At 42.3% G+C, this 20,613-nt stretch overlaps 1 protein-coding gene across 1 annotated transcript; it reads right to left on the reverse strand.

Annotated features, from left to right (window-relative positions):
- Window positions 1–15,406: 15,406 nt before the first annotated feature.
- On the reverse strand, window positions 15,407–19,773 carry LOC124648477 (agamous-like MADS-box protein AGL62). The gene is made up of 2 exons (XM_047188239.1): window positions 19,509–19,773; window positions 15,407–15,882 (listed from the first exon to the last, which is right to left on the reverse strand). The coding sequence occupies exons 1-2, from the start codon at window positions 19,771–19,773 to the stop codon at window positions 15,407–15,409; spliced, it is 741 nt and encodes a 246-aa protein (XP_047044195.1).
- Window positions 19,774–20,613: the final 840 nt, after the last annotated feature.

Here is a 20,613-nt window from a genome sequence, read left to right on the forward strand (position 1 = left end):
TTTGAACTCTGCCCAGGTTAGCAGAGAGGAGTATGTGGACTACAACCCCCTCTGGAAGATCCACACAGTGAATATGTCGGGTGTAGAGAGTAGCAATGCTATAGTGCACACATAATTTGGATACGTGTTCGCGCAGCCAAGTACATAAAAGTTGTTCCATATCAGCATCAGCAGCATGATGATAGTTGATCCAAATACTGTCATGGTGACTGGCTGGTTCTCTAGAAGTTGCCTCCGTTGTTGGCAGACGGAGGCGACGGAGCAGCTGGTTGCCATGCCCCTTGGCAATGGGTGAAGTGGAGCTGGAGACATTTTTTTTTTTGTGATGTTGCAGTCGGTTGGCTGCTCTGAGTTATATAGGTCAAATGCTGAAAGGGATCTGTCCTGAAGCATCTTCAAGAAATTTTTGCATCTTATGTTACCACTGCTAGGCCAATCGGGTGATCATATGTGACGTGCAATGTTTTGCTCAATTGGTTGTTGTAACAAATCAAGTGACTTTTTACATAGGTTTGTTATGTGACGTTTTATATAGGAGAGACCTGAGCTAGTTTATTATTGATGTCCATGGCCTCTCTTCTGTATCAACCTTTGTAAGCTTTTTTCTTTTGAGCTACCTCCTAGCGATCCATGAGCTCTATTTGGCCAAGTTGCCTGAGTGTCTGTTGTGATGTTGTTTACTTGCTTAAGATTCATTTATGTGCATGTCCAGCAGACCAAAGCCATGAGGTGGTATTTTTTTCCCCTAGTAGATAAGTTGATGTGAGAAGATGGAGCAATGTTTGGAATGTGTTTATTGAAGAGAGTGATTAACTAGACGAATGATGTTAGGAGATTGTAGGGATTAGAATCAAGCATGTATATTTATCGAGTATTTGATGTCTCTTTCACTGTAGATATGTGGAACTTTATTATGTGGCTGTGATGAGAGGCGTTTGTTTTCTGATGATCATGAGTACATTGTCATATATAATACTCATTCCCATCACTAATTAGCTTTCTAATTGCGGGTTATGTTTCATTTTTGGTTGATATCTAATCTAATTTTGGTGTGTAGATTTGCTCATTTTGGTTTCTATATAGTCCACTTTAAAATGTCTAAATGATTTTACATTAGTGAATGGAGGGAGTGATCTTGTCTTTGTGCTTGCTGGTTCCTTAGTAGACTGAATTCAGTCGCGTCGATCTCCATTTTAATTTCTTAAATTTATGTTGCTCGCTGAATCTCTCGTGGCAGTTTGCATTTGGTTCACGTGGTTAACTGGAAGAAAGATCTAGCAAGGGCACCGATAGATCCGATGGTAGCCACACATGTGAAGCAGCAGCTGATTTGTAAGTTATAAGCGCCCAATTTGATTGATTGATTAATCTAATAAAGAAAAGAGGTAAGAAAAAAAATCATCTACTCCCTTCGTTTCTATGAACAGGGCAACGAAATTAGTTTCTAAACTTCCCCTCATAAAGCGCACATGATTTCTCTCCATTCCACTCGTAAACGCAGAAAAATCGGGAATTAGTTGCCCGCTTCCGTATGAAGTGACCCCTCGTTATTCTATAGCTTTAAATCCGCTCGGCAGTTGAAGGTTGCGGCGCATGCTTAGCCAATTAGAGTTGCATGCACGGTAATTTACTTGTAGTTACGCAACCTATGCGAGGAAAAATCGTAGCAGTTCTAAATCCAAGTCCTAATCAACATGAATCATTCACAGCGTGGAGCAACATTTACGCAAATGCATGCATGGTTTCCTTTAATGAATCCTTCATGGCGTGGAATATGAACCGATCTAGCAGTTCTGGGAAGTTGCTTAGATGACAGGATGTGATTTCTGGAGAATCAATTTATACAAGAAGAAAACCAAGCAATAACTAATGAGAGAGAATCAATCAACAACCGTTTAGGCTCATCGAGACCACCACCTACCTCCACTTCACCGATCTACACACCATATTGCTGCTCCTAGCAACAGGTAAGATAAAACCCGAATTATCTAAAACATCATCTTCTTCCCGCTCTGCCCCATCTCCTAATTCCCTCAAAATTCAAACAGGCCTTCAACCTTGCCCTCCCGTCTATAAATATCAGATGGTGTGAAGCCTGCCGCGTGCGGCGTTGCGCGACCGACCGACTTAGACTTTGATCTTTGTCGAGGAGAGGAGAGAGGTCACTCCGTCCGCGAGGGATTGCTCTCTTTGTTGATCGATCTGATCGCGGTGCAAACAGAGGAGGGTCCAACAAGCCGGTAATCCGTCAATCCATATGCTCCTTGCAAAAATTTGTTTGTTATCTGGAATTTCATCCTAATGTCATTCGTTTTTGTATATCGACAGAGGGGAAGATGAGCTGGGGCTGTGGTGGCGAGGAGATCCGGGGACGGCATGGATACAGTCTTGTATTGATACGTGCGGTGGCGAGGAGATCTGGCACTGGTGGTGGCATGGATGCAGGATCTCGATATCGGTCAGTCAATTTTATTTTATTTATTTTGAAATCGTATAGAGCTAGGTTCGAGTAGCACGCATAGGTAGGCCTTTGTATTGATCCTTTTTCTCCATGTACAAATTCAATATTGAATTCTACTGTCATTTGCAATTCTTGTGGCAACCAAACAAGTGTCCATTTCTGGAATTACAATGTAAATGAAATGAATACATGTATTCATTTCAAAATGCTACAAATGAAATGAAAGCCTGTCTTCCAAACGACTTCTAAGTGCCGTTTTTTATCAACGAATTAGTTTACACACCATGAAAAAACTGTTCATATTGTCTTGTTGCAAACGCTTGTGCACTTATAGGTAATCTACGGCTTGGTTACTGTTTTCTATGTACTGAGCTAGACATGTTTTGAGGTCATGGAGCTTGATTTTCATTATTAATTTCTGCCTACTTTTAGCTACATGTGTCTTTTCTTAGATTTTGACCAAATTATTAATTTCTGCCTACTTTTAGCATGAATTAGGCATAATTTGAGGTCATGAACCAGGGAGGTAGCTAGCATTTGGTGCGTATGAACTTAGCTACCTCCATTTTATTTTATCTTCACATGGGCTCTCTAGCTAGCTATCTACAATTAGATGTTTAGTAGTAGCTGCTGGTATATTATTCAGATGTTAGTAGCTGAGATGCTTTTCACCTCTGGCAACCTGGACTCGCTTTTAGGAAGGGTCAGCAAGATTATGCATTTTGATATGCTATTCTGATATTTTACGGATAATAATTTGTTAAGGTTGTCACCATGGTCAATGGTCATCAGAACCTAGAAGAGAATATACTGGCAGAGTGCAATGGTGTAAAACCACTGAATAATTTTGGTGGAGTTACCCATAGACGGCATGGGCGTACAAACCACGAACGATCTTATTGTTACAGATTGGAACATGCTTTTTAATGTGAGCGGGATATCTTTTACTCGTGGAATTATTCTTAGTTTGCTAGATGTTAATGCATTGATCATGGTTCAGTAATATGATATGCTCTCTCTTCATGTTAAGATGTACATGTTGTTTTGCATATTTAGAAATTGAGCTGAGTGCTACCTTTTATTGCTTTCATTTTTAATTGCTCCTGTTGGCACATCTCACCCCATTTTCCATTTTATATTAGTGTCTCCACACTCTCTCACGATGTTATTGTTCTAGGTTACAACACTTGCAAGTAGTCTGCTAATGTTCTACGTCACATCATGGTAAAGTATCATGTTTGGTCTACAAGGAAACAACTATTTTAGCTGCATTATTTGTTTCATAAATTATTACTTCATCACGAGACAATCCTTGAAAATTTCATCTTTTTGCACACCAGCAAAGGTGGCCAACTTTGATGGTTCGATTCACTCTGTTTCTGTTGCTTAATAGGCTCTGAATTAGTCTGGTGCAGAATGTACATTTTTGGAAACAATCATATTTGGTTTTTATGGTTCGTGGCTAGTCAAAGTTAACAAAGTGGCCCTACTCAATTTCCAGATATATCACCAAAGTGAGTCATTCGTCGTTACCTGGTTGTCATCCAAAATGCAAAATTCGCGAAGTAGTCCATTGCTTTAGTGCTATCTTGAGGTGTTGTTTAATATCCTGATTGCTTTTGGATAATCTAATTGGACTTATTTGAATGCTGCTAGGGATACTCATTTGTTGAGGCACTACCGCCTCTGAGATCAATGCAAAGGGAACTGATGCTTTGTGTGGTGCTTGATACACTCTGTTCAGTGGCTTCGTCCTGTGATGTCCACTCTAGTCAAGGTAGAAGGTGATGTTTCATTTCCCACCTATGCGATGCACAAGATGTATACATGTTTTGAGATGCTTAATTGTTTTCTGTTGCAAACTGCAGGTTTTGAACTCTGCCCAGGTTAGCAGAGAGGAGTATGTGGACTACAACCCCCTCTGGAAGATCCACACAGTGAATATGTCGGATGTAGATAGTAGCAATCCTATAGTGCACACATAATTTGGATAGGTGTTCACTCAGCTGAGTACTTAAAAGTTGTTCCATATCAACATCCGCAGCATGATGATAGTTGATCCAAATACTGTCACGGTGACTGGCTGGTTCTCTAGAAGTTGCCTTCTTTGTTGGCAGATGGAGGCGACGGAGCAGCTGGTTGCCATGCCCCTCGGCAATGGGTGAAGTGGAGCTGGAGACATTCTGGTTGCCATGCCCCTCATCAATGGGTGAAGTGGAGCTGGAGACATTCTTTTTTTTTTTTTGTGATGTTCCATTGGTTGGCTGCTCTGTGTTATTGGGCAAATGCTGAAATGGGTCTGGCCTGGAGCATCTTCAAGAGATTTTTGCATCTTATGTTACCACTGCTAGGCCAATCGGGTGATTATACGTGATGTGCAATGTTTTGCTCAATTGGTTGTAACAGATCAAGTGACTTTTTACATAGATTTGTTATGTGACGTTTTATATAGAAGAGACCTGAGCTAGTTTATTATTGATGTCCATGGCTTCTCGTCCGTATCAAGCTTTGGCACACTTTTTTCCTTTTGAGCTACATGCATGTGTCTCTTGAACTTGGCAAGGTCGACTGCTAGGGATGCATGAGCTATATTTGGCCAAGTTGCCGAGTCTCTACTGTGGTGTTGTTTACTTGCTTAAGATTCATTTATGTGCATGTCCAGCAGACCAAAGCCATGACGTGGTATTTTCCCCCCTAGTAGATAAGTTGGTGTGAGAAGATGGAGCAATGTTTGGAATGTGTTTGTTGAAGAGTGATTAACTAGATGAATGATTTAGGAGATTGCAGGGATTGGAATCAAGCATGTGTATTTATCGAGTATTTGATGTCTCTTCACTATAGATATGTGGAACTTTACTATGTGGCTGTGATGAGAGGCGTTTGTTTGCTGATGATCATGAGTAAATTGTCATATATAATACTCCTTCCCATCACTAATGTAAGACCTTATAGCTTTCTAATTGCGGGTTATGTTTCATTTTTGGTTTATCTCTAATCTAATTTTGATGTGTAGATTTGCTCATTTTGGTTTCTATATAGTCCACTTTAAAATGTCTAAATGATTTTACATTAGTGAATGGAGGGAGTGAGCTTGTCTTTGTGCTTGATGGTTCCTTAGTAGACTGAATTCGGTCGCGTCGATCTCCATTTTAATTTCTTATATCTATGTCACTCGTTGAATCTTTGGCTGCAGTTTGCATTTGGTTCATGTGGTTAACTAGAAGAAAGATCCAGCAAGGGCACCGATAGATCTGATGGTAGCCACGCATGTGAAGCACCAGCTGATTTGTAAGTTATAAGTGCCCAATTTGATTGATTGATTATTCTAGTAAAGAAAAGTGGTAAGGAAAAATCATCTACAACACTATAGCCCACCACCGGTCTTCTGCATCGATGACGCTATCGTAAATGGTTGTTGCTCTCAGACACGCCTCTCAACGCAGCTTGGAGCTGCTGCAAGTGTCTTCCACTGAAGGCTCCGGAGTTACTACTGGGCCGGTTGTGGCCCACCATACTTCGTGTGCAGTGGTAGTCTTGGCTAGTCCCGGGCTTTGCCTACCTCATCATCACTGTGCTGCAACCATGGTGGCGGTGTTGTTTCATCCTTGGCTACACCCCTCTCCGGTGAGCTCCTCAGGCTCGCTTTCTTGCTTTGTTTGGCGTCGAGCTGCAGCTATTTTGTGCCCTTCCTATGTGCGACGGGGTTCACTATTTACTCCCATGTTACTTTGTTGCTGTAAAAAAAAATGAATCTTTTGTTGTGTTGTGCTGTGCTGTGTTGTGAGTCTGCATCATTTTAATTTTGTGTTAGCTATAATGTTTATCTCTAAAAAATCTAGTGCAACTGGACATGCTCAGATATTGGTCCATCATGTTGCTGGTTCTGGTCGCACCAAAACATAATCACCTTCTAATCTTGTGTAAATTATTAGGGATTTATTATGTACCCCTATTTCTGGATGATTTATTCTAGCACTAGTCAACTAGCACTAAGTTTTTTGTTGTCTACTTGCCATGTGTTGTGGTTGATATCATATTTAGGATGAATTTTATTTGAGCTATGATTTCAAGAGAATACCCATATGCTATATAACCTGGTGGTTATTGAGATCGCATTGCTATTTAATTCATGCTGTATTTTTAGAGATTATGACCATATCATTTTTGCGACAGTGAGCATAGAGAGGCTGTAGCTCGGCGAAGGGACCAGCGTCGTTGTCTTGAGGTTGAACTTGGTTGAGTGTGACCTGGAGAATCAAGGCGAGTCGGGCATTGTAGCGTCCAAGAAGGTACTGGGTTTATTTGGTGGTACTTATGTTTATTTGGTCTGGTATGTTTCCCTGCAATTGATATGGTAAAATTGTAGTACTTGTATGTATGGTTCTAGATAAGCCTGCGGTGGTTAATGATGCTATTTAGGAGCTCTGTTGCTCTAAATTCCAAACAAGACTGTTGCGTAATTGTCTTATACCTTTGTTGGTACTATGTGATCTCCAAGCTAAATTATTTCATGGATCCACTTTATACCAGCTGAGGATGCATGTTCGGAAGGAGCACAACACCGTCGAAGGGATCACGTTTCTGCTGGAAGCATCTACTTGCAGTACGTGGCTTTTATGTCACCATTTTGTGATTATGTTCATGTCTTATTTATAACACCTTTATTTCCTTAGTTCTTGTAGTTGTTAGCTTAACAGTTCAGCCATCACATTTACATGGTCACTGATCTACAAGCTTGGAGGTAATCAAGAGGTTCCATAAGGAAGCTGCCGAGATGAACAAGAGGTCATTCAAGTATGCGTAAGTACTTGGCAAGATCAAGGTTGAGCGTGATAGGGGTGTATCAGCATGGATATTTCCCAGTGGAAATTCGAGGCCACCAAGTACTACTGCACGGTCATTGATTCCCCCGGACACCGTCACTTCATCAAGAACATGATTACCAATGGTGGTTCTGAGGCTGTTATCTCCAAGGATGGCCAGGCTCTTGGAATGAAGCACCTTATTCTGCTGCAACAAGGTATACTTGCTATTCGTCATCTCTATGCTATTTGTTTCAGTAATTTTTAGTTGCATGTACTACTTCATCATTTTTGCGTAGTTTCTTCTGCCAGAAATTATTGCTCTGGCTCGATCTCAGCTATTTATGGTTCATCGTTGTTGTTGGGCACGCTGCAGGTGCCTCGGAACCCCTGTATAGGGGCAGGGGTCGATGTTTAATTATTTGGTTGTTCTTTGTCTGGTTGCTAGGAGCTACTAGAGGAAATATTATGAATGAATCACCTTAAAATAACATACGAGTAACAACATTTTTTTAGAACAAGTCAAACCCAATTAACAATTCCATTCGAAGGAATGTTCTGTAGCATTCAGGTGCATGCACTGTTTTGCTATACTCTTTATATGGACCTTCAGTATAAATTATATTGCTAGTTCATGATCACCCGTTCCTCGTAGGTCCAGAGACTAAAGTTAATTGTGTAACATTCAGATGCATACACTATTTTGTTCACAACGACGGATTGGATCCTGATAAACTTCTTGTGGGTAAGATTGCACATTCTGCATTGTGATATTGTCGATTCTCAACCTTTCAGAGGAATTGAAATCTGAAGACCTTCTAATTACTCACGCTAGTAGTCATTTGCACATGTTGCATTGTGATATTGTCGATTCTCAACTGTATGGATGAATTTAAATCTCAAGACCTTCTAATTACTTATGCCAATAGTGTTTTGCACATGTTTCATTCAGTAATTATAAAGTACTAGAGGTCGATTTGGAAGACCAGTACATATTTATTCAACATCTAGAACACCTAATATGATTTTTTCTATTCCCCTTGAACACGATGTTGTACTTCTCGCTGTTACTCCATTGTTGATATTTAGTAAGCATTAAGCACACATTTGTAAACTTTGTATTATAAAGTTTTATTAAGTTAATTCCTGATCACTTCCTTGTGCTTGTTCCAAAATTGGATGCTGCTTTCAAATTTTCAAAGAGGTTTGTCAAGGCTGTATGTTTTGAGAGAACATAAGTGCCGTTTCTCATCAACAAATTAGTTTACACACCTTGAAAAAACTGTTCATATTGTCTTGTTGCAAATGCTTGTGCACTTATAGGTAATCTACGGCTTGGTTACTATTTTCTATGTACTGAGCTAGACATGTTTTGAGGTCATGGAGCTAGATTTTCATTATTAATTTCTGCCTACTTTTAGCTACATGTGTCTTTTCTTAGATTTTGACCAAATTATTCTGTGCAATTTTGCAGTATTGTGGTCCCGAATAGCATGAATTAGGCATAATTTGAGGTCATGAACCAGGGAGGTAGCTAGCATTTGGTGCGTATGAACTTAGGTACCTCCATTTTATTTTATCTTTCCTGGGCTCTCTAGCTAGCTATCTACAATTAGATGTTTAGTAGTAGCTGCTGGTATATTATTCAGATGTTAGTAGCTGAGATGTTTTTCACCTCTGGCAACCTGGACTCTCTTTTAGGAAGGGTCAGCAAGATTATGCATTTTGATATGCTATTTCTGATATTTTACGGATAATAATTTGTTAAGGTTGTCACCATGGTCAATGGTCATCACGAACCTAGAAGAGAATATACTGGCAGAGTGCAATGGTGTAAAACCACTGAATAATTTTGGTGGAGTTACCCATAGACGGCATGGGCGTACAAACCATGAACGATCTTATTGTTACAGATTGGAACATGCTTTTTAATGTGAGCGGGATATCTTTTACTCGTGGAATTATTCTTAGTTTGCTAGATGTTAATGCATTGATCATGGTTCAGTAATATGATATGCTCTCTCTTCATGTTAAGATGTACATGTTGTTTTGCATATTTAGAAATTGAGCTGAGTGCTACCTTTTATTGCTTTCATTTTTAATTGCTCCTGTTGGCACATCTTACCCCATTTTCCATTTTATATTAGTGTCTCCACACTCTCTCACGATGTTATTGTTCTAGGTTACAACACTTGCAAGTAGTCTGCTAATGTTCTATGTCACATCATGGTAAAGTATCATGTTTGGTCTACAAGGAAACAACTATTTTAGCTGCATTATTTGTTTCATAAATTATTACTTCATCACGAGACCATCCTCGAAATTTTATCTTTTTGCACACCAGCAAAGGTGGCCAACTTTGATGGTTCGATTCACTCCGTTTCTGTTGCTTAATAGGCTCTGAATTAGTCTGGTGCAGGATGTCCTTTTTTGGAAACAATCATATTTGGTTTTTATGGATCATGGCTAGTCAAAGTTAACAAAGTGGCCCTACTCAATTTCAAGATATATCACCAAAGTTAGTCATTCCTCGTTACCTGGTTGTCATCCAAAATGCAAAATTGGCTAAGTAGTCCATTGCTTTAGTGCTATCTTGAGGTGTTGTTTAATATCCTGATTGCTTTTGGATAATCTAATTGGACTTATTTGAATGCTGCTAGGGATACTCATTTGTTGAGGCACTACTGCCTCTGAGATCAAGGCAAAGGGAACTGATGCTTTGTGTGGTGCTTGATACACTCTCTGTTCAGTGGCTTCCTCCTATGATGTCCACTCTAATCAAGGTAGAAGGTGATGTTTCATTTCTGTATCTATGCGATGCACAAGATGTATACATGTTTTGAGATGCTTAATTGTTTTCTGTTGCAAACTGCAGGTTTTGAACTCTGCCCAGGTTAGCAGAGAGGAGTATGTGGACTACAGCCCCCTATGGAAGATCCACACAGTGAATATGTCGGGTGTAGAGAGTAGCAATGCTATAGTGCACACATAATTTGGATACGTGTTCGTAGCCGAGTACATAATAGTTGTTCCATATCAGCATCGGCATGATGATAGTTGATCCAAATACTGTCATGGTGACTGGCTCTCTAGAAGTTGCCTTTTTTGTTGGCAGACGTAGGCGACGAGCTGGTTGCCATGCCCCTTGGAATGGGTGAAGTGGAGCTGGAGACATTCTTTTTTTTTGTGATGTTGCAGTCGGTTGGCTGCTCTGAGTTATAGGTCAAATGCTGAAATGGATCTGTCTTGGAGCGTCTTCAAGAAATTTTTGCATCTTATGTTACCACTGCTAGGCCAATCGGGTGATTATACGTGACGTGCAATGTTTTGCTCAATTGGTTGTAACAAATCAAGTGACTTTTTACATAGATTTGTTATGTGCCGTTTTATATAGGAGAGACCTGAGCTAGTTTATTATTGATGTACATGGCCTCTCGTCCGTATCAAGCTTTGTCAAGCTTTTTCGTTTTGAGCTACCTGCTAGCGATGCATGAGCTCTATTTGGCCAAGTTGCCGAGTCTCTGTTGTGGTGTTGTTTACTTGCTTAAGATTCATTTATGTGCATGTCCAGCAGACCAAATCCATGAGGTGGTATTTTTTCCACTAGTAGATAAGTTGGTGTGAGAAGATGGAGCAATGCTTGGAATGTGTGTGTTGAAGAGAGTGATTAACTAGACGAATGATGTTAGGAGATTGCAGGGATTAGAATCAAGCATGTATATTTATCGAGTATTTGATGTCTCTTTCACTATAGATATGTGGAACTTTATTACGTGGCTGTGACGAGAGGCGTTTGTTTTCTGATGATCATGAGTACATTGTCATATATAATACTCATTCCCATCACTAATGTAATTTACGAATAAAAAAAACTAAAAAATTAGTAGAACTTCCTCTTTGGAATAGAAGTAGGCTATTTCTACATAGGGAAAGTCGCGTGCAATGAAAAATGCAAGCGGAAGGCGAAGAGACTGAGCTATTATGCCATTTTTTGAACTTAGCTCGCTAGGATCATTCCAAGAAGACCTTATAGCTTTCTAATTGCGGGTTTCATTTTTGGTTGATATCAAATCTAATTTTGGGTGTAGATTTGCTCATTTTGGTTTCTATATAGTCCACTTTAAAATGTCTAAATGACTTTACATTAGTGAATGGAGGGAGTGAACTTGTCTTTGTGCTTGCTGGTTCCTTAAATTTCTTAAATTTAGTCGGGTCGATCTCCATTTTAATTTCTTAAATTTATGTCGCTTGAATCTCTGACTGCAGTTTGCATTTGGTTCACGTGGTTAACTGGAAGAAAGATCCAGCAAGGGCACTGATAGATCTGATGGTAGCCACGCATGTGAAGCAGCAGCTGATTTGTAAGTTATAAGCGTCCAATTTGATTGATTGATTAATCTAGTAAAGAAAAGAGGTAAGGAAAAAATCATCTACTCCCTTTGCTTCTACTATGAGCAGGGCAACGAAATTAGTTTCTAAACTTACCCCTCGTAAAGCGCACCTGATTTCTCTCCTTTCCACTCGTAACTGTAGAAAAAATCGGGAATTAATTCCCCGCTTCCGCATGCAGTGACCCCTCGTTATTCTATGGCTTTAAATCCGCTCGGCAGTTGAAGGTTGTGGCGCGTGCTTAGCCAATTAGAGTTGCATGCTCGGTAATTTACTTGCAGTTGCGCAAGCTATGTGAGGAAAAATCGTAGCAGTTCTAAATCTGGGCCCAAATCAAGGGAACGGAGGGGTATATACTATGAGGCGGATGATTCATATGTTGAGCTTAGCATGACGCAACCTCGACAATATGTTTTCATGAATCATTCACAGTGTGGAGCATCATTGACGCAAATGCATGTATGGTTTTAATGAATCCTTCATGGCGTGGAACATGAACCAATCTAGCAGTTCTGGGAAGTTAGGATGTGATTTGTGGAGAATCAATTTCAACAAGAAGAAAACCAAGCAATAACTACAGAGAGAGAATTAATCAACAACCACCGTTTAGGCTAACCGAGACCACCACCTACCTCCACTTCACCGATCTGCGGACCATATTTCTGCTCGTAAGAACAGCTAAGATAAAACCTGAATTATCTAAAACATCATCTTCTTCCCGCTCTGCCTCATCTCCTAATTCCCTCAAAATTCAAACAGTCATCCAACCTTCCCTCCTGTCTATAAATATCAGATGGGGTGGAGCGGGCCGCGTGCGGCGCTGCCGCGACCGACCGACTTAGACTTTGATCTTTGTCGAGGAGAGGAGGGAGGGAGGGAGGGAGCGCACTCCGTCCGCGAGGCATCAGTGAGGGATCACTCTCTTTGTTTATCTAATCGCGGAGCGGAGAGAGGAAATTCCAACAGGCTGGTAATCCCATACGCTCCTTACATAATTTGTTTGCTATGCGGAATTTCATCCTAATGTCAGTCGTTTTTGTATATCGGCAGAGGCGATGGTGAGCCGGGGCTGCGGTGGCGACGAGATCCGGGGACGGCGTGGATGCATGCTTGTATTGATACGTGCGGTGGCAAGGAGGTTTGGCATTGGCGGTGGCATGGATGCCGGCTCTCCACCGGTCAGTCAGTTCTATTTTATTGATCTTAGAATCGTATAGGAGCACACATAGGTAGGCCTTCGTATTTATACTTTTTTTCTGTATGTATTTGCACGTGCGTACTGATTCCTCCAACTCTAGGTATAGTAGTCGTGGGACGCACGGTTTGTAATGGAGGCTATGGTTTTGGGGCCTTTTTTAATTCTTAAGTTCAGCAGCGAAGTCACACAAAATCTTAGTCCTACGGTCAAGTGACTCGTGGAGGAATGACGAGAAGTTGGGTTCAGAAAATTCCCTTTATAACATTTTATCTATCTCGTAGTTTGAGAGCATGCTTACTCTTTTGTAGTGAACACAGAAAATTGTGCCAAAAATAAATTCATATATGGTGAGTATGTTAACTAAACAAGATGAATTGTGAATTGGCCACTTCATTTCCTTTTGGAAAAAGGTCCAACCTGTGCTCCTAACCTCCAAACCGGACCAGATCAAGTTAACCCATTTTAAGGCTCATGTTTATTCTTGTTGATCGGCCTATGAAGTTCCGTTCATTGGAAGAATCCGTCAGCCCTAGCTCGAGCATGTTTAGAAATTACTCAAGACAGTAGGAAAGATAACGTTCCATATCTGGTTACTCCTTCACAATAGAATCTGGATTGCAGGCAACTAAGAAGTAGCAATTCGCCTCGATGAGGAAGTATGCCTCTTTTCAGAGCCGTATGAGCTTTAGAATTTATATTTGTATAGCCGGCTAATGGTCTGGCGCTATGCCGACGGTGAATCTATGCCGATGGTGACCCTCGACGTATCTAGAGATATGCCGACAGTGTAGTTATGCCGAGGGCCTTCCTGCAGCCCTCGGTTTCCATGGACTACGCCGACGACCCTGACCTTTGGCCGTCGGCATAGCTCCAGGCCATTAGCGCAGTGACGTTTTCATGTAGTGTTGCTACGTAACTCGGTTTTTTTAATAACAAAAACGTTACTTTGAGGGTGTTCTCCTATGGAGGGTAATTTTTATCTCTTCCATCACGACATATGGCACGTGGTGAGGGAGGTCCCACCCCCATGGGAAAACCCAAAAACACCGCTTGTCAAGTTGGGGGAAAACCCTGGCCGGAGGGTCATGGTAGGTTTTTTTGTAGATTCGAATATGGAAAATAAAATATCTTTCGAACCGAACATCCATATCGTTATACATCTTCACGGCTGTATGTGCTAAGTCATGTCGAAGTTTTTAAAACTAAATCTCATGTTTGAGAAGTTTTGACAAAGTTGTATTTTTGCATTGCATTTTGATTGAGTGCATATGTTGCCTTGCCTTCGGGTTTGTTGTCCACTGGCTTTCCCTACACCGTGTTTAGATGCGCGGCTGTGAGTGCATGTTATGTCATGGTTTCTCACGTCTTTTATGTCCTGTCGCTAATGTATGTTTTGCACTACATTTTCCTTTGCCAATGTCCTATCAAGTGACTCGTGGAGGAATGACGAGAAGTTGGGTTCAGAAAATTCTCTTTATAAAATTTTATCTATCTCGTAGTTTGAGAGCATGCTTACTCTTTTGTAGTCAACACAGAAAATTGTGCCAAAAATAAATTCATATATGGTGAGTATGTTAACTAAACAAGATGAATTGTGAATTGGCCACTTCATTTCCTTTTGGAAAAAGGTCCAACCTGTGCTCCTAACCTCCAAACCGGACCAGATCAAGTTAACCCATTTTAAGGCTCATGTTTATTCTTGTTGATCGGCCTATGAAGTTTTCCGTTCATTGGAAGAATCCGTCAGCCCTAGCTCGAGCATGTTTAGAAATTACTCAAGGCAGTAGGAAAGATAACGTTCCACATCTGGTTACTCCTTCACAATAGAATCTGGATTGCAGGCAACTAAGAAGTAGCAATTCGCCTCAATGAGGAAGTATGCCTCTTTTCAGAGCCGTATGAGCTTTAGAATTTGTATTTGTATAGCCGGCTAATTGTTTAGTCACTGACAGCTATTTTTTTTTCCTTTTTCACCATAACACCAATGGGTTAGGCCATTTTGCTTCCCCTTCTTGACGAAAAAGGTAGAGCACGTGCTGGGCAAAAATATACTCCATATAATTAAACAGTGTTTCTAACATATGGGGCGTCCAACAATCCTTTCAGAAATTGCAAACATTGTATTTGTATCTAGTGCCTAGTTCGAAGCTGTGCTTTTACTTTTGTGTAACAAACGCAGAAAACTTGTGCCGAAAAGAAATTCATTCACGACTTTTCGAGATCAGCTCAACACAAGTTTCCAGAAAATGTAAAAGAAAAAGGCTTGTATTTTCATTGTGCAACAGATACAAATCATTACAAGCGACTGATTATTTGAGGAAAACTAACAGCAATACTGACGCACCTCAACAGGATACGAAATTGATATAAAGAAAAAAGTACTCATGCTTTTCGTGCGGGTAGACGGATGTCACCTACATGTCTGATGCACTTAACTTATTAACTAAAGCGAGAATCACGATCTAAAAAAGATAAACGAGCGATGCGGGTAGCTTTCAGGCACGTCTATGCAATTATGCATGCATGCAGCCAGGAGCCAGGATCTTGTCCTTGTCCTCACTGGGGGAAGCCATCCGGCCCAAACCCCTGAGGCGTCCTCTCCATTCCGGGGGCGTACCCAGGAAGCGGCGGCGGCGGTGCCATTATCATGTGAAGCTTGTTGATCGTCTCCGTTTCCATCTCCATCTGCATCCCGCTGCTGGTGCCACCGAACTCAAAGCCACCGCCACCGCCCTGCACGGTGAGGTGGGTGAATAGCGCCTGCTGAAGAACCTGGCCGGCTCGCGCCGCCGCGGCAGCTTGAACCTTAGCCAGCACGGCCGCGAAGGGACCCAGGTCCTCCTCCCCCATCTGGATCACGTAGCGGTCGAGCCACGCCGTCGTTTGGCACCCCTCGGCGCGCGCCTTCGCTACGACCTCCTCCGCGGAGTCCCTCTGCGCCTTCTCCGCTTCCAGCCGCTCGCGCAGCACGTCCTGCGCCTGGTTCAGATCCGCCAGCGCCTGGTTCAGGTCGCCGCCGCCGTCGCCCGCCGCTTCCACAAGCGCCTGGTTCAGGTCGCCCGCCGCTTCCACCAGCGCCTGGTTCAGGTCGCCGCCGCCGTCGCCCGCCGCTTCCACAAGCGCCTGGTTCAGGTCGCCCGCCGCTTCCACAAGCGCCTGGTTCAGGTCGCCGCCGCCGTCGCCCGCCGCTTCCACCAGCGCCTGGTTCAGGTCGCCGCCGCCGTTGCCCGCCGCTTCCACCAGCGCCTGGTTCAGGTCACCGCCGCCGTCGGCGCCGCCGCCCGCCGCTTCCGCCAACGCCTGGTTCAGGTCGCCGCCGCCCTCCGCTTCCGCGGCCTGCATCTCCGAAGAGTAGAAACGGTCGAGGACGGAGTCGACGGAGGGGTGGCCGAAGGTGAAGACGTTGTCGCCCGGGGAGAAGGCGACAGCGTCGCCCGGGGAAACTAGATGATTCCCCGCGCGTTGCTGCGGAAATACATGAGTATGATGGTATGGAGGTACAATCTCCATCCATCATGCATATCATTCAAAGTTTATAAAACAAACTGATAGTTAGATACAGGGTCGTATGGTAACTTGTCCATGGAACCAACATGTTTAATGTTAAATATAGGCTAAAATCCTCACTTCATCAGCAAAGGAATAACTTTCAGACTCCAACTAAAGCATCACCACCTTGATATCTAGATATGGCCCTAAGTCTTAGCTGTGTGTAATTTCCAGCAGAACTTGCAACTACACTAGGAGATACCCAAATATCATCGAATCATTAGGCTTCACCTTCTAAACATAACCGTGGTCTCTAGCTGTATCTTGTCTCGTCTGAAAACTTCATTTTAACAAATATTACGGGCTGCCATATCATAGATTCATAACTCTGCAGAAAATGAACACACGAATCTACTATCAGTGCATTACCTTTACGAAAAAAAAGGCACAGTTGAGGTGGTGCCAAGCTTGAGGAAAAAAAGCAGCAGCTTAACTAATCAGGTCCCATCCTAGTAATGAACTTGGGAGGTAGCTCCAAGACCACACTGAGTGTATATCAAAGTGCACTTTCTTCAACATTCATCTGCAAGAGATGCGTAGTTAGAGAGGGTGCAAAAGAAAGAACTGAAATACTGCACTGGCAAGGGTAGATATGTGAGTGATGCATTGACCTAATTCCTCACAAAAAAATTGCCCATAAAATTAAGTATCAATTGTGAATTAAACATTTCATAGTAAACTTGTTATGATAATCTGATATACAAAAATCTGCATGTGGGCCGGGCAACGAATAAATGTAACTACCATATAATGATAAGTCAGTGAAAGAAACTGGGATATAAGAAAATATATCATCGGATAAAATGTGTATATGCATAGCAGAAAAAAACATGTTTCACCTTCTTTCGTTTTCCGCGTGTATGCATACATGTTAAAGTAAATCAGAATATTAATACTTGAAAATCACCAGAAGGCAACACAGAATCAAAGTAAAACCAACCTGCAAACATCAATGTACTTCTATTATTCACAGAAGGTACATTCATCTCACATGAGGAGTTAACTAGCAAAAGATGTGTTAGACGATAAAGAAGATTATGGCTACCATACCTTAACTCTATAAGTAGATTTCTGTACTTATGCAAATTAACTTCTCCAGAGATCTTCAATACTGCACGACAAGAAGATATGTGCAAATGCAATCTTGAAAAAACAGAAGCTCAGGAGTACTACTGAACTGTGCATATACATGTACACAAACAATCCTTTATTTTCCACGAAACTAATTATCAATATAGAACATGTGGATAATACTATGTGAAATATATTATCAAAATCCAAGCCAAAACCAATCAATAGTTTTCGGGTGTAACAGAAATACATATATATTGTAGCTACAGCTTGAGGGGCAATCTTCAGAGAACTCCAAAACCTGAGTCAAAAAGTATAAATAATTTGCAAGGTTTGAAACATAGGCAACAAATATTGAGCGGATTAACAACATCACACTTTTAGTTTAATTATTATCTGAAAGAACCTTAGTTGCTCAAACAAAAGAACATTCAAAAGCGCTTTTGTATTTAGGCATATGAAATATTGAATGTCAGATAATTGAGTTTACCAGCTAAACTCTATACCCCTGAATTTCTGCAAAACCATTAGAAAAATGACACGCATTCAAAGGCATTTTTGTAGTTAGCCAAAGGAAATATTGGATGTCAGACGATTGAATTTACCTGCTGAACTCTATACCCCGAATTTCTGCTAAAGCAAATCAACAAAATGACACTGACAACCCTTTATGAGAGAGAGAGAGAGAGAGAGAGAGAGAGAGAGAGAGAGAGAGAGAGAGAGAGAGAGAGAGAGATAAACAAAAAAGTGAATGCATGTTGAGTTGTCTAGATGGAGAAATTGGGAATACATTTGCCTAGAAAGCAAACTGCATATGATCTGCACGGTCAGACAGACGTTCAAAATCGAGAAAAAAATAAATCAAAATAAAAAAGGGAGAGAGAGACGGATGTAGGGGACATATGGGGACAGGAGTTGAAGATGAACAGACTTACCTACATGACACAGTCGTGATTCTCTTTCTTCACCAAGAGAATGGTTCCGCAGGCTGTTGTTAGCGCTAACAGGCAGCGGCGCTATGCACGATTCGTTGGATGGCGAAAATACTGCAGGAGGGCGAGGGCTGGGTGAGCGGGTGGGTGAGCTAAGTGTGGGAGGTGAGGATGGGGAGGGAAGGAGATAAATTGGAGAGGTTGTGTCGCTGGAATGCAAGGGGCCAAAGCACCATGAATGGAAGATAATGGGAAGGCGAGACGTTGCTGGATAGTCGGAGGCGTTTCCTTCTACGCAACTGAAGGAGAATGCGATCGGGCCAACAAACTGCATGGTCGCTGCTTGGAAGGAGTAATGGGGGTGTAATGGGCTTTGTTTCTTCGGAGCAAGCTTGGTGACTTGGTGACCTGGAAGCCTGCATGTGCAGGAAAATGGGATCACCTATTAAGAATAGAAAGATTACTCAAGGCAATAGGAAAGATAACGTTCCACATCTGGTTACTCCTTCACAATAGAATCTGGATTGCAGGCAACTAAGAAGTAGCAATTCGCCTCATGGAGACACTTGTATCCTGTGTGATCAGGACATCAGGTGCTCGAATCTGCTAACCCTCATCTTCCTCTATTCTAAGGAAGTTTAGTTTAAAGCCAAAGTTTGGCAGCCCAGAGCACAAAGCCTCGTTGGCGATGGTTTCTTTTTGGATCTTGCAATGGTGGAGGCTCGGCGTCTCTTCCGGTGTCTGTCTCGGCGGCGCTGGAGTTGGGCGGTGCCGCTGGCTACGGTGGTTGCAGGAAACCCTAATGATCGTTTTGTATTTCTCGAGCTTTTAGGATTTTATCTGCAAATTCCGGATAATCATGTTACTTGTTGAAATGTGTGGTTGCTCTAAAAAAATAGTTTGTATTGTCCTTCTCCTCTTCTTCAGTCGAACACTCGAGCTCTTGTGCCGACGCGAGACGGCTCCCCCCACCACCACGGCTGTGAGGAGGCCGTCATCGCCGCCGCCCGCCAGCGCCTGGTTCAGAACCCCGCCGCCGCCGTCGCCGCCGCCCGCCGCTTCCGCCAGCGCCTGGTTCAGGTCGCCGCCGCCGTCTTCGCCGCCGCCCTCCGCTTCCGCGGCCTGCATCTCCGAAGAGTAGAAACGGTCGAGGACGGAGTCGACGGAGGGGTGGCCGAAGGTGAAGACGTTGTCGCCCGGGGAGAAGGCGACAGCGCCCACCTTGGCGTCGCAAATTGTCGCCAGCTCGATCGCCTTCTTGAAGAGCCCCACGCGGCGCTTGGAGAAGCATACCTGCCGCGCCTCTTTGCTCTCGATGGGCCGGATCTCGATCTTCTTCCTGCCCGTGCCCTTGGGCCGCCGTGGCGCCATTGCGGAATACTACACCTTAAACCTTTTTCGATAGCCTAGGTAGGCTTTGGGATTATATAGGCGAGTGAGGAGTAGAATCGAGCTGAAATCGCCTACCGTGTGCCAACTCATGCAGAGAGCATATCCGAAATCCTGCATGCTGTCACGCGGATTCATTAATGGAGTACGCAGCTGGCCTTCATTAATCGGAAAAATCCAATGTTGCGTGCAAATGGTAAAATCTCATCGATCACTCCTTGCTCACGTAGAGCCAGAAGAAAGAAGAGTATGAGATCTTTTTTGACAACAAAAGATTTTATCAGGTTTATTAGATGACGACAACGATGAACTGTCACAGCCCCAATCCAGTAAGAATTTGGTGAAGGTCGGGTCCACCACAATTCATGGGTATTACCTGAATACTCCCAAAAAAAATGGTAAAATACTACTCGTAATAGGTGTTGACCTGTCTAACATATTAGTCAAATAAAGCCACGAACCATCATTTTTACACATGAATGTATAATTCTTTTTCATATACTACCTCTGTCCACAAAAGGAAGTCAGTTTTATTTTTTATTTTTTTGGTGTATCTAGACACCCTGTAGTGCATAAATACATCCAAATTTTGCCAAATGTTCGACATCATTTTATGAACCGAGGGAGTATATTTCTTGAGCTTAGTATCCTTTGAGTCAGCGCAGAATCACCTGGATACAAAACAGTATTTAGAACGTCTCAAAGGAGATTTACAAAGAAATTGCCTCTTTATGGCTATCTTTTTCCGCAAGACATTAGTATGAAATTTATTTTATCCTTTACTGATTTTGAAAGAGTAATACGTGTTTTTGACAAGCTCTT

Source organism: Lolium rigidum, chromosome 4, assembly GCF_022539505.1.
Source record: "Lolium rigidum isolate FL_2022 chromosome 4, APGP_CSIRO_Lrig_0.1, whole genome shotgun sequence".
Lineage (NCBI taxonomy): Eukaryota > Viridiplantae > Streptophyta > Magnoliopsida > Poales > Poaceae > Lolium > Lolium rigidum.

Excerpts from the sequence above, each read along its gene's own strand:
- LOC124648477 (XM_047188239.1), bottom strand. The coding sequence starts at position 19,773 with ATGGCGCCACGGCGGCCCAAGGGCACGGGCAGGAAGAAGATCGAGATC. Across the intron at positions 15,883-19,508 it reads GCAGGCCGCGGAAGCGGAGG|CGGCGGGCGACGGCGGCGGC; the intron begins GCGGCGGCGAAG and ends CGCTTGTGGAAG.